At 52.3% G+C, this 12,044-nt stretch overlaps 1 protein-coding gene across 1 annotated transcript in view; it reads right to left on the reverse strand.

Annotated features, from left to right (window-relative positions):
* Positions 1 to 1,923: 1,923 nt before the first annotated feature.
* ME3 (malic enzyme 3) overlaps positions 1,924 to 12,044 on the reverse strand; it is a 223,588-nt gene continuing 213,467 nt past the window's right edge. Inside the window, exons 10-15 of the mRNA XM_061120201.1 lie at positions 11,818 to 11,931; positions 9,414 to 9,519; positions 8,672 to 8,814; positions 8,017 to 8,190; positions 3,782 to 3,880; positions 1,924 to 2,156 (exon numbers count right to left, since the gene is read on the reverse strand). Coding sequence (XP_060976184.1) covers positions 1,995 to 2,156; positions 3,782 to 3,880; positions 8,017 to 8,190; positions 8,672 to 8,814; positions 9,414 to 9,519; positions 11,818 to 11,931 — 798 coding nt within the window. The 3' untranslated portion in view covers positions 1,924 to 1,994. The remainder of the gene's footprint in view (positions 2,157 to 3,781; positions 3,881 to 8,016; positions 8,191 to 8,671; positions 8,815 to 9,413; positions 9,520 to 11,817; positions 11,932 to 12,044) is intronic.

A 12,044-nucleotide genomic window follows, 5' to 3' on the forward strand; every position in this document is an offset into this window, starting at 1 on the left:
ATTTCCCTCTGGCACTATTTTTAGCTATAACTCATTAATTTTTATTTAATTCAACATACATAATTTATCTTGTGATTTCTTCTTACCATGACTTACTTAGAAATATACTGTTTAATTTCCAAAGAGTTGGACACTTCCCATTTTCTTTTTTACTGTTGTTGATTTCTAATTTAGTTACTAACTCTGTCCAAGAAGACTTCCTGGAGTCGAATGTATTTGCACTCCAATGATGAATGCTGTCTCCAGGCAGAAAGCTGGTTGAACTGAAATGGAGCTGATAAAGGGCAGAGAAGCAGAGGGAAGGACTTTCCAGGTTAGGGTGAGTGTGTTTAAGGGCACAGGCCTGAAAGCGCATGTATTCAGGGCCAGCAAGATGATCCCTGTGCTTGGAACACAGGAAATGTAATTATCTTCTTTTTGTTTCTGTCAGCATAGCTAAAGTTGGTCATTTTAGTTGATCTTGTCAGCCTGTTTTGGTTTCACTGATTTTCTCTACTATTTTTCTTTTCTGTCGCATTGAGTATGAAGAAGGTGCAGTTGGGATACAGAGCAAGTGTGGGACAGGACGTAGAAAAGATCATGTGAAAGGCTCCCTGGTGTTCAGATTCCAGCTTCACTCTTCAGCTCCTCTTCTGAACATGAGAGGTTCTCAGTATGAGGCCACAGATTACAGAACAGTGATGTTTCCTCAGGATGTTCTCGGCTGAGCACCAGCACCCAGGAAGTAGGTGTTGGAAGAATAAGACCTAGGCAGGGGGTGACATGATGTCTCTGCTGATCGCTCTTCCAGGATCCCAGGTGCCCCCCTGGCCCGTCGCTGAGGGGTGGCCATGTAGGACCTGCTCATGTTGGGCAGTGGAGACCCTCAGGCTAAGCCGGCAGCAGGAGGGTGGACAGTGGTAGGTCTCTGGGCATGGATTGTTCTTTCCGGAGCTGCACAATGAAAGCGGGGGCTGGACGCTGCCATGCCAGTAGATGTTAGCAGTTTAGCAGGGTCTTCCATTGTGGGGGCCGCAGGCTCGTCCCCCCCACCCTCCCCATGGTGTGGGCTCTGCTGGACACAAGGGAGGTGAAGGCTACGACTGAACCTGGTATAAGAGACACGCAGACTGACAGCCTTCTGTAGGCAAGCTGTTCCAGTTTGCTGAACTGCTTCAGAGTGTGAAGGGCGGAAGAGAGCGTTCCTGAGTCAGGAACATGAAATCAAGTCTTCCCTCATGCTCCCCATGGGGCCCTTTCCCTCACAGCCTCTCTTCCTCCTTGGTTTGCTGACCGTCCCCACCCGCATTTCTCTGGTTTTCCTTTTGGAAATCACCACAAAGGCATGCCTGACTCTCAGCAACCCACAGGGCAGTGACCTTTTCTGACTTGTGAGTTGCTTCGAGGCAGACACCCAGCCCTCACGCCCTCTGAGTCTTGAAGGGTGTGTATTCGTCTAACAGAGACTGAACTCCCTGGTGGGTGGGTCATGCTTTCTGGCCAGTGGTTGCCCTTGCATTCCTTATTTCACCACCCTGCCCCATCCTTCAGTCTGGGCACCCATTGCAGACACCGCCCCACCATGTAGCCTTCTCTTATGCCCTCATAGGAAGGATCTTCTCCCTTCCTGAGCACACTACCTTTATCCGAAGTTCTTTCAGGGACTTAACCGCTTTCTCCCTGGTGGCAAAATGCCTTGTGCCCATTTCATTTCCTCTTCTGGACCCCAGACCTTGTCAAGGCAGAGTCTAGATTTCCGCAAGGTCTAGCCAAAAGTTGACAATTCGTAGATGACGAAATTCTTGGGAAGGAAGCCTGAGAAGGGTTACAGAAAAGTGAATCCAAAGCCTCCTTCAGGGACAAAGCTCTTATTCATCTTATGCCTGGGCCTCTCCCCTCACACCAGAAAGTTCAAAGGAAAAACACAATGACAAGGATGGCCGTTTTTGAACCCATTTATATTGTCAGTGTTACCCTGGGCTTCATCCAGCCCCATCCCAGCCTTTGAGGTTGCATCAGATGTTCTGAACATTCATGGCCTCCTCGGGCCAAGTATAGCTGTCCAGCGTAAAGGAGTCATAGTCTGGAGTATAGACCAGGGACCTTACAAAAGCCTCCTTGTCCTCGGGCTCTGGGTAGTAGGAGGCCAGGTTGTGTTTGTACGCGAAGTCGAGGACCTAGGGAAAAATATGTGTGACTGAGGAACTGGCTGTAAGGAGGAGCCTGCCTGAAGACCCTCACTTGGGAGCTTGTGGAAGGGGATACACCCTGCGGCAGGCATGCTCCTCTCATGGGTTGTGGCCCCTGAAGCCACTGGAGAGGAAGGAGCTAGAGCTTTCTGCCTTGTAAGGGAACTCTGACACAGTGGAATAAACACGGTCTGGGGCAAGAGGCTTCAGGCTAAGGTCTGCTTCTGCTTCTGACTGCCTGTGGGTCCTTGGTAGTGACGCCATCCTGGCTGAGCCCCAGTTTCCGCATTTGTGAAGTGGGGGTAATGACGACTTCCTCTGGCATGGTGTGAGGATAAACTTAGGTAGCAGGCAAAAGTGTTCAGTACCTGATACTTTGTCTCTCCTTAACGTGGCTTGAATTGGAAGAACAGCCTGGACAATGTTCTTTGGGTATTAGCTTTGGCTTCACAAGAGCATGAAGCTAAATATCTCCGAAAGGAAGGAACTGGACAGGGTGGAGTTGGACTATCAGCTGGACAGTTGGGCTTGAGGACAACAAGCCCAAAAGTCTGATTCTGGAACCCACATGGGACAACACTTGGGGACTGCATGCTGTCTGTCGTGCAATGCGTTTTCTGAAATTATTCTTAAAACTTATAGAAAATATAAAATACATATTAATAGAAATAATGGTATTATAAACCATCATGTATTTGTCATCCAGATGCAACAATTATCAACGTTAGGTCAGTCTTTAGGGCACTATGTTCTGGTTCTCTGAATACCCATCATCTCTGCATCATCTGTTGGGTGACATTTATGCTTAGACTGTTCCATGAACTTGATCACCCCATGGCCCAGCCATCCTGAGAGAAAGAGGAAGCGTGAGTGTCTACTCTGGCCAGAAAGGTGCCAAGTGTGGAGCTTTTTCAGTGTTCTCTCTTAATGTCCTCCAAAACTCTGGGAATTGTTTAGTTGCTCAGTTATGTCCAACTCTTGGCACCCTATGGACTGTAGCCCGCCAGGCTCCTCTGTCCATGGGAGTCTCCAGGCAAGAATACTGGAGTGGGTTGCCATCTCCTTCTCCAGAGAACCTTCCCAACCCAGAAATCTAATCCATGTCTCCTGCTTGGCAGGCAGGTTCTTTACTGCTGAGCTATCAGAGAAGACCCAAAACTCTGGGAGAGAGGAATTCTTTGGAAAAGAAGGAAACTGAGGCTCAGGGAGGTGCCGTGATTGTCCTGAGGTGCCTCTGCTGCTGACTGGCAGGGCTGGGACTCCACAGCCCAAGCTCTTGCCATGATGCTATGCAAGTTGACCTTTCTGTATAAATGGGCACTTATGATTCATTAAAAAAAAATCCCACCCACGTTCTGGTCCACAAAACTGAGGACTTTGATGACCTTCCTGCCTGGTGTCTGAGGGGAAGTACAGGAGCTTCCCAGAACTGCTCTGAGTGGGTATGGGGATGGGACTTGAGCTACAGGCCAGAGTTTGTCGGCAGCCTTTGGGGAGCATGCAGTGTAGGCCAGGGAGCCAGGATGTGGCCAGCGCTGCCCTCCCCTCAGTCCCCCTAAAGTCAGAGAGAGTTGATGAACCCCGCCACCCATGTTAAGGGGGTGAGGCCTTACTTTGATGGCGATTCTCAGAGACACGTCTCGGATGGTGCTCAGGGGCGGGTATAGTCTCCCCTGCGACAGATGGTGCTCCGAGACCTCCTGGGCAATTTGCTGGGGAGAGACAACAGAGAGGAATAAACTGATTTTCTGCCTTTCCAGAACAAGCCTGACCCAGTACACTGGAGACTCACCTCACCCCTCACAGGTGGCCAGTCACTGCCGTTTCCTCTGTTGTCTCACCACCTCGTGGCCCCGGGGAGCTTAAAGCTTAGGCTTAAAACAAGGACACATCCTTTATGTCCTTTGAGACTAGCTGAGGCTTAAAACAACATGAGGCGCTCTGAATTCTGAAGGAAAATCACTAGGGCCAAGATGAATAAACGAGTGACCGGCAGAGCAGCGGGTAAAGAACCCGCCTGTCAGTGCAGGAGACGCAGGGACGTGGATTTGATCCCTGAGTCGGGAAGATCCCCGGGAGAAGGAAATTCCAACCCACTCCGGTATTCTTGCCTGGACAATCCCATGGACAGAGGAACCTGGCGGACTACAGCCCCTGGGGTCGCAAAGAGTTGGACACGACTGGGCCAACCACGCATGCGTGCACAGAGCAGACTCCAGGACCCACCCGACCCTGGCTGGCCTAACTTGTTGCCTCGGGAGGCCTGAGTCCCTTGCTTCCTGAGCTCCAGCCCCTTCCGCATGTTTAGGAGCATCCTGGGCGTCCATCACCACTGTCCTGCATCTCTGTATTCAGGGCTCCTTGATTCGCTGTCCCAGCCCTGGCCCCGGTGGGGACTGGCTGCTTCTCCAGCGAGAGACCCCACAATGGGCAGTACCCGCTCCCTGCATAAATGCTCCGAGCCTTCACCTTGGGACGCCGCCTCCCGCAGCTCCCCTCCCAGCTCCAGACTGCTCTCTGAGGGGCAGCCCTCCCCCGCAAGCCTCTTCCTCCTGCCCGGGACCTGGTGCTCAGCCAGCCTTTCAGAACAGCCTCTTTGATGTGGCCCTGAATCCACCCCCACCCCGCCTTCTTGTGTCAAGCTTAAATCTGGGAAAGAGCCACGGGAGAAGTCTTGTGTCCCGGAACAGACCGGGGAAGGAGGTGGTCTTGCCTCAGAGTCTGGCAGACGGGAGGGACGTGGGCCGTGTTCTCACTCTTGGCGTTCTCCTTTCCGCTCACTCGGCCCAGCCTTCACAGAGCCCTGTGACTCGCCAGGCTCTGCGCTGGGTGTGGAACAGCACGGCGTCCGGGGAAAATGAACGATTAGAGTGACCGCAAGGAGAGAGGACATACAGGCACAGAGGAGGGCGGGGCCCAGTCCTCCAGGGCCCCCCTGGTGGTCCAGTGGCTGAGACCCCATGCTTCCAGTGCGGGGGGTTTTTGTTGTTTAGTCGCTAAGTCATGTCTGACTTGTTTGGGACTCCACGGACTAGAGTCTGCCAGGCTCCTTGTTCATGGACTTCTCCAGGCAAGAATACTGCAGTGGGTTGCCATTTCCTCCTCCAGGGGAATCTTCCCAACCCAGGGATTGGACCTGAGTCTCCTGCGTTGGCAGGTAGATTCTTTACCACTGAGCCACCTGGGAAGGCCTCCAATGTGGGAGATGCAAGGGGATGCAAGTTCAATCCCTAGTCGGGGAACTAAGATCCCATATGCCTCATGATGAGGCCAAAAAAAAACCCAATGAAGCAAGGCTGGTAACATGGGAGAGGAAGCTGGAGCAGCTGAGGTAGAGGCAGGCAGGAGAGAGGGTAAGACCCTGTTCAGAGAGAGAAGAGCCAGGTGCAGGCTCACTCTTTATAAAAATAAAAAAAGGCGTTCAGAAGAGAAGACAGAACCTAAGACCTGAAGGGCCAAGTATCAATGAATTTCTTGAAGAGAGGAGAAGGAACAGAACATGAAAATTATTGGAGGGGGGAGAGAGCATGACTGTGAAAAGGATGGACAGACCGAAGGCAGGGGGAGGGAAGGAGGGCCTGGGATGAACCGTGTGAAGGGGTTCGGACTTTCCTGGGAACACCAACAAGCCACATGAAAGTCTGAAGTTTAGGAGACAAGAGGGCCTGTTCCCGGCTTCGAAGGATCCTCTGTGGAGCTATCGAGGATGGATTGATCAGAGGGAAGCAGGATTCCCAGGGATAGACCTGCAGCTAGAAAGCTCCTGCAGTGAAGAGTTAGATCTGTGGTTGCTTCTTAGACACTGGGCATTGCCGATGCTCTGCTGCGGCTTCAAGGCAAACTGCCTGGGGCCCTCCTGGCGCACTGCTCACAAGCCAGGTGACCCGGGGCAAGCAACCTGAAGTCTCAGTGCCTCTATTTCCTTGTTTTTAACACAGGGATGATTGCTATATTTTACCAGGCTGTCAAGATGACATGAGATAGTGCATGTAAATCTCCTAAAACACATATTACTTTTTATATAGAAAAATGAGATGCAACTGAAGTTATCTTAATTTAAAAGCGCCCTTTTCAGAAATGTAACCTGCCAGGACTTTGAAGACCAGACTGTCAGCTCCAGGGAGGCAGGGGCCTTGTGCTGTTCATAGCAAGTGACTGAGAAGTAGATTGAGGAGGGGTTCCTGCTTGCTTCTTGGACACTATTCCGGCAACAATGGGGCTGACCTGTCCCACAGCACGAGGTGGGGGTTGGACAGATGTCTCTGGGGGTTGCAGAGGAAGGATCTGGCAACCGTGTTTCTGCACAACAGGGAACTTGCATGCAGACCAACTCCAAGCAGGAAGTGACTCTTCCTATCCAGTGGGGGTTTCAGACAGTTCTGCCCATGGCCACCAAACACCACCACCACCAATCAGAGCAACCAGAAGAAATACAAACACAAAATACTTAGACAAGCGGGACACAGAACCACAGCACAAAACCAGAGCTAGTGTGCGCAAGGCCTGCGCGAGGCTGACGGGCCTCCAGGAGACATGGGAAGAAGGAACTTGGTGCATGAAGCAGTGAGTTTCTTGTGGGGCTCATAGGAGCAGGGCTGGGTAGGGCTGTGTGGAAGCCGTTCTCTGTCATGCTGGCCCGGGGCTCTCCCCAGTGCCCCAGTGAAGGCGGAACACAGACATAGGCCAGAGATCACAGTTGAGCCTTTGGAGCTCACTGGGGATGAATGTATTTGATATTTGTTTATAGTTTTGAGAGTCCTTTTGACTGTAAGGAGATCAAGCCAGTCCATCCTAAAGGAAATCAACCCTGAATAGTCACTGTAGGGGCTGATGCTGAAGCTAAAGCTCTAATACTTTGGCCACCTGATGTGAAGAGCTGACTCATTGGAAAAGACCCTGATGCTGGGAAAGGTTGAAGGCAAAAGGAGAAAGGGGACGACAGAGGATGAGATGGTTGGATGGCATCACCAACTCAATGGACATGAGTTTGAGCAAACTCTGGGAGATGGTGGAGGACAGAGGAGCCTGGTGTGCTGCAGGCCATGGGTCACAAAGAGTCAGACACGACTCAGCGACTGAACGATAACAACATAGTTCGGATTAGCTTAACTTTCCAACAGAAACATTTCTATTGCCGTGGTTCCTCAGAGTGAAGATAAATGTGAAGGGCTTGGTATTTAGTAAGCGACTGATAAGTGTCAGCCACTGTAACTGTTACTAAAAACCATTATTATGAATGTGGGCTGTCATCCTCAGTGAATTCTTTCATTGTTTTCACCGTGCCCAGTAAAGAGCCCTTCTGGGAGCTTTTCTAGTAAGATACGTGGGGCAGATGTACACCCACGTCTGTGCTCAAGACATGAGTACTCAGAGCAGGCCAACCCAGCAGGCAACCTTCCTTACAGAAAGCTGCCCTAGTGGGGCTTATTTTGCTAGCAGTTACCAGTAATGTGGCCAGCACCCACGGTCGGAAGAATGGATTGCTTTTCATGGTTCATAAGCCCACCGTCTGAGGTGGTTTCAGTGGCATTTCTGTTCTTGCCAGGCACATGGGTACTGCTGGGAGGCAGGGAGCCTGGCCAGGTATGTCCCCTCAGTGCCAGGGCCTCCTGCCAACACCCCCTCCCACTGACTCTTCCTTACTCCACTTCGCCCCCCTTAGAGACCCTGTGTGTGTTTTCAGAGGCGTTCAAGCCTCAAGGTGATCTTGAGAGAAGCGTGACGTTGGCGCCCTTTGCGGAACCACTGAAGGGCTTAGGGGGCAGGGAGTAGCAGAAACAAGACAAGGAGTCTTCAGGGACCAGCGCAGGCCCTCCGGGGTGTGCGCGGGAGCAGGGAGCAGGGATACCTCTGCCGTCAGGAGGAAGATCTCATCCGGGATGTGCCGGATCCCGCCGGCAATGACTCCCAGGGCCACGCCGGGGAACACGTAGGCATTGTTGCCCTGCCCGGGAAAGAAGGTCCTGCCATCCTCCAGAGTCACGCTTGGAAAAGGACTTCCGCTGGCAAAGATCCCTCGGCCCTGGGGGCGGGAAGAAAACCACAGACAGAGCTTGGAGACGGTTGAGGGAGTTACGGTGGCCTAGTCTTGTCTCCTGAACATTGAGCCCCTTCTCCACCTTCTCCCGAGGGCTCGGCGCTCTGCTGAGGACACTGCGGGTGCCGAAAGCAGGCCGGCTCATCTGACGGGAAAGCCGAGTTCCCACCGGGCTCCCTGGCGGCCACAAAACCATTGGAAGGGGAAGGTGTGCCTTTCTAACTTGTCACCTCCCCAGAGAGCCAAGAGGGTGTGCAGAGTCTACCAGTGCCTCGAGTTCTGGTCAAAGCTCTATGTGAGGGGACCCTGAGCACCAAGACATAATGGTAAGAGCTGGGGCTTTGGAACCAGACCTGGGTTTGAGGGCCACCTCCATTTTTTTTTTTCCCCACCCTACTCATAGGGTGACTCAAAGCCATTGTTACTGTGTCCTCTCAGCCTCGGGCAGGAAGCACTCCCCGCTGACCTCGGTGACCCGGTAGCACTTCTCAGCTGTGCACTCGGCCTTGCTGGTGGGGTTGCTCAGGGCAAAGATGATAGGGTGCTTGTGGAAGGAGGCCATGTCCCTCAGGATCTGCTCCGTGAAGGCTCCTGCGATGGCGGCAACACCTACGGGGAGAAGGGGGGGTAGTGGGGATGCCTACGCTTTATAAACACCCCATTCCTCTCCTGGTGGTGCTGGGGGGCAACTAGATACAGCGCAGAAGGCTCAGGAGTCTTGGGGGATGTCATCGGCCATGGGGAGAACAGAGGATGAGAGAAAAGGGTCTTCCTGCTTGAGCAGGCTGAGACCCCCTGTTAAGTCCTAAGGGACCACTGGTCCATCCCAGGCCCCTTCCCAGTGAGGGTACACCTGTGAAGGCATTCCTGGCCACTGCCCCTTAGAGTGGGCTGCTCCCCACAGGAGAGGGGTGATGCCAGGCTCCCCCTCCTTGGGAGAGGAGTGCTCATTTCATCTTGGTCAGAGAGCCCAGCCTGCGCTTTTCCACTCTATGCAGCAATTCTGCATCATGAAGTCCAGCGTGGTGCCTCTGTTTTATGGTTCACATGCAGCAATAACTCAGTAAAAGTCTGTAGCACTGAATCGGACGTGAGGGGAAAGAGCTGCGTCTCCATGGGTTGTTGAAGCCCCCTTGTTGAGCCTCAGTATCCGCCTGCAAGTCAAGAGAATTAGCTGGGCTGAGCAGCGGGCCACCCCCTCCTCCTACCTATGATGGCCGTGGGCTTCACCAGCCTCACCACCTCCTCCAGGGAGTTCACTTCGGGGTGGTCCTGGGCAAACGTCTCCTTCTCATGGTTCAGGTGGCTCCTCCCCTGCAGGGGAAGGAAGAACACGATGCAGCTGGGGCAGTGAGAACCACCGGCTGGGGTGGGGATGTGTCCGGAGACTCTCAGAACCTTTCCCGCAGAGCCCTGGGCTTTGGGCTGAGCTGTCAGAAGCGCTGAGGCCCGTCCTCTAGATTGGAACCTAAGATGGAACCTAAGGATTTGAAATGTGCATGTTGTGTGTGTGTATGTGTGTTTCTTTAATACAAACCACATATGGAGAATCCAATAAAGCCTTTCTTTGAGTCGTGGCCTCCTAGGCCAGGACAGAAAGGCTCAGAGGAAACGTCTGAGTCTAATTAAGACTCTTGACCCCAAGACATACAGCACACAGGCCCAGTGAGGGATGGGGGCCCACGTCACCCAGTGTCAGGGTGTATTTGACAAGAGCCATTAACCTCCCCACGGGGTGGCAAGGAGTCGGACACACGACGGAACGACTGAACAGAAACTGAAACTAACCTCCCCAGGGCACCCCTGGCGGCTCAGGTGGTAAAGAATCTGCCTGCAGCGCAGGAGACCCGGGTTCGATCCCTAGGTCAGGAAGATCCCCTGGAGGAGGGCATGGCAACCCACTCCAGTGTTTTTGCCTGGAGAATCCTGTGGACAGAGGAGCCTGGTGGGCTACAGACCATGGGGTCACAAAGAGTGGGACATGACTGAGTGACCAACGCTTTCTCTTTCATTAACCTCCCTATAAATAAGAATAAGCTGGGATCCAGAACTGGCTTGCAATGGCCAGCTGCTCCCAGTGGGCTTGAGATTCTTTCCACTTCTTCCTTCACAAATTTTACTGGAGTCTAGTTTATTTGCAGTGCTGTGTTAGTTTCAGGTATACAACACAGTGATTCAGTTACACATATGCATACATTCGTTCTTTTTCAGGTTCCTTTCCCACATAGGTTATTACAGAATATTGAGTGGCATTCCCTGCTCTATACAGCAGGTCCTTGTTGGTTATCTGTTTTACACCTAGCAGTGTCTGCATGTTAATCCCAAGCTCCTAACTTTTCCCTCCCTTCCACATTTCCCCTTTGGTGACCATAAGCTTATTTTCCAAATCTGTGCATCTGTTTCTGTTTTATAACAGAAGTTCATAACAGAAGTTCTTTTTTATTTTTGTATCATATTAAAAAATTAGGTTCCACACAGGAGTGATATCATGTGGTATTTGTCTTCCTCTGTCTGACTGACTTCACATTGTGTTAGATTCCTTCCATTGCTTCACACAGGAGGCAGTGGGCGACAGGCGGGTCAAGGATGACTCCCCTGGGTCAGTGGGTCTCGTGAGAACGGCAGCTCTGACAGACCGTGGAGGAGGGGCGAGCTCATTGGAGCAAAGTGATGATGAACGGTGGGCGAGAGGCGAGCGTGACAGCCTGCACCGTGCCTGGGGCCAGAGGCGGGGTCCAGGCCCCGGTCCCCTCCAGTGGGAGTCTGCCCTGAGAGGGTCTGTTGCTGCTTGTGGGGAACTCCACTGTTCTTGGCTGAGACCCTCATGTTCCCATCTCTGTCTTTAAAAAAAAAATCTCTCATGGACACATTCTATGTTAGTGGAATTTGGGGAATTAAAACATGGAGCTCTGCGTGAAATCCTAAGGAAGGAGGCCATCCTGCTGTGCCCTCAGCACACTGCAGTCAGAAGCCGGACTGTCTCCCTTACTCATTCCTTCACCAATGCCTCAGATATCAATTATGTTCTTATCACATGCTGGACACGGGCATCAAGACTTACAGCCTCATGCGGAGAGAGACCAGCAGAGGGGTGCCAGCCCCATAACGTGACAAGTGTAATTTTAATACAGGAAGGGCAGAGGGCTACGCGAGCAAAAACGTAGGAAACTAATTGAGACCTAGATACTCAAGGAACACTGATTGAAGGAGGTAACAGAAGACAGGGAGGCGACAGATGGTGCTGAGTGGGCATGTGGGAAAGGAGATGGGTATTCGTTTCAGGCAGAGGAACAAGATATGCAAAGATGGGGAAGAGAGGGAGCATGTGACCTGGGGCAACTGTGGCTCAAAATGGCTGGAGGTGAGTGCAAGACAGGAAGTGGGGGGATGAGGCTGGGAGCGGGATGCAGACACATTTGCACTCACATTCAAAGCTTTGGACAAGAGTGGTTAAGGCTGCTGGGGGATGAGTCATTTGCTGTGGAGATCAGGACACTGCTGTCTTTCTGCTCTCTATTCTGTCTGAGCAGTGTGCCCCCGGAAGATCTCCTCCAGTCCCCGTCCAATAGTTGTAGGTGTCAGGAAACCTGCGGGTCTCCAGACTGACAGTACCTTGACGATGAGCCCCTTGGAGTCCACCATCCAGATCTTCCTTGTGGCGTCCGCTTTGGGCACACCTTCTTTCTCTAGGGCCATGACAAGGAGGTGGGCAATGCCCATGGCTGCCTGCGAAGTGGTGTTCAGACAAAAGACCAGAGCTACTCAGGATTTATCGGACACTTTCCAAGATCCTCCCTTCTTCCCCCACTCCTCCCAGAAAGCCCCGTTAAGTCCCTGCC

This window comes from Dama dama, chromosome 2, assembly GCF_033118175.1.
Source record: "Dama dama isolate Ldn47 chromosome 2, ASM3311817v1, whole genome shotgun sequence".
Lineage (NCBI taxonomy): Eukaryota > Metazoa > Chordata > Mammalia > Artiodactyla > Cervidae > Dama > Dama dama.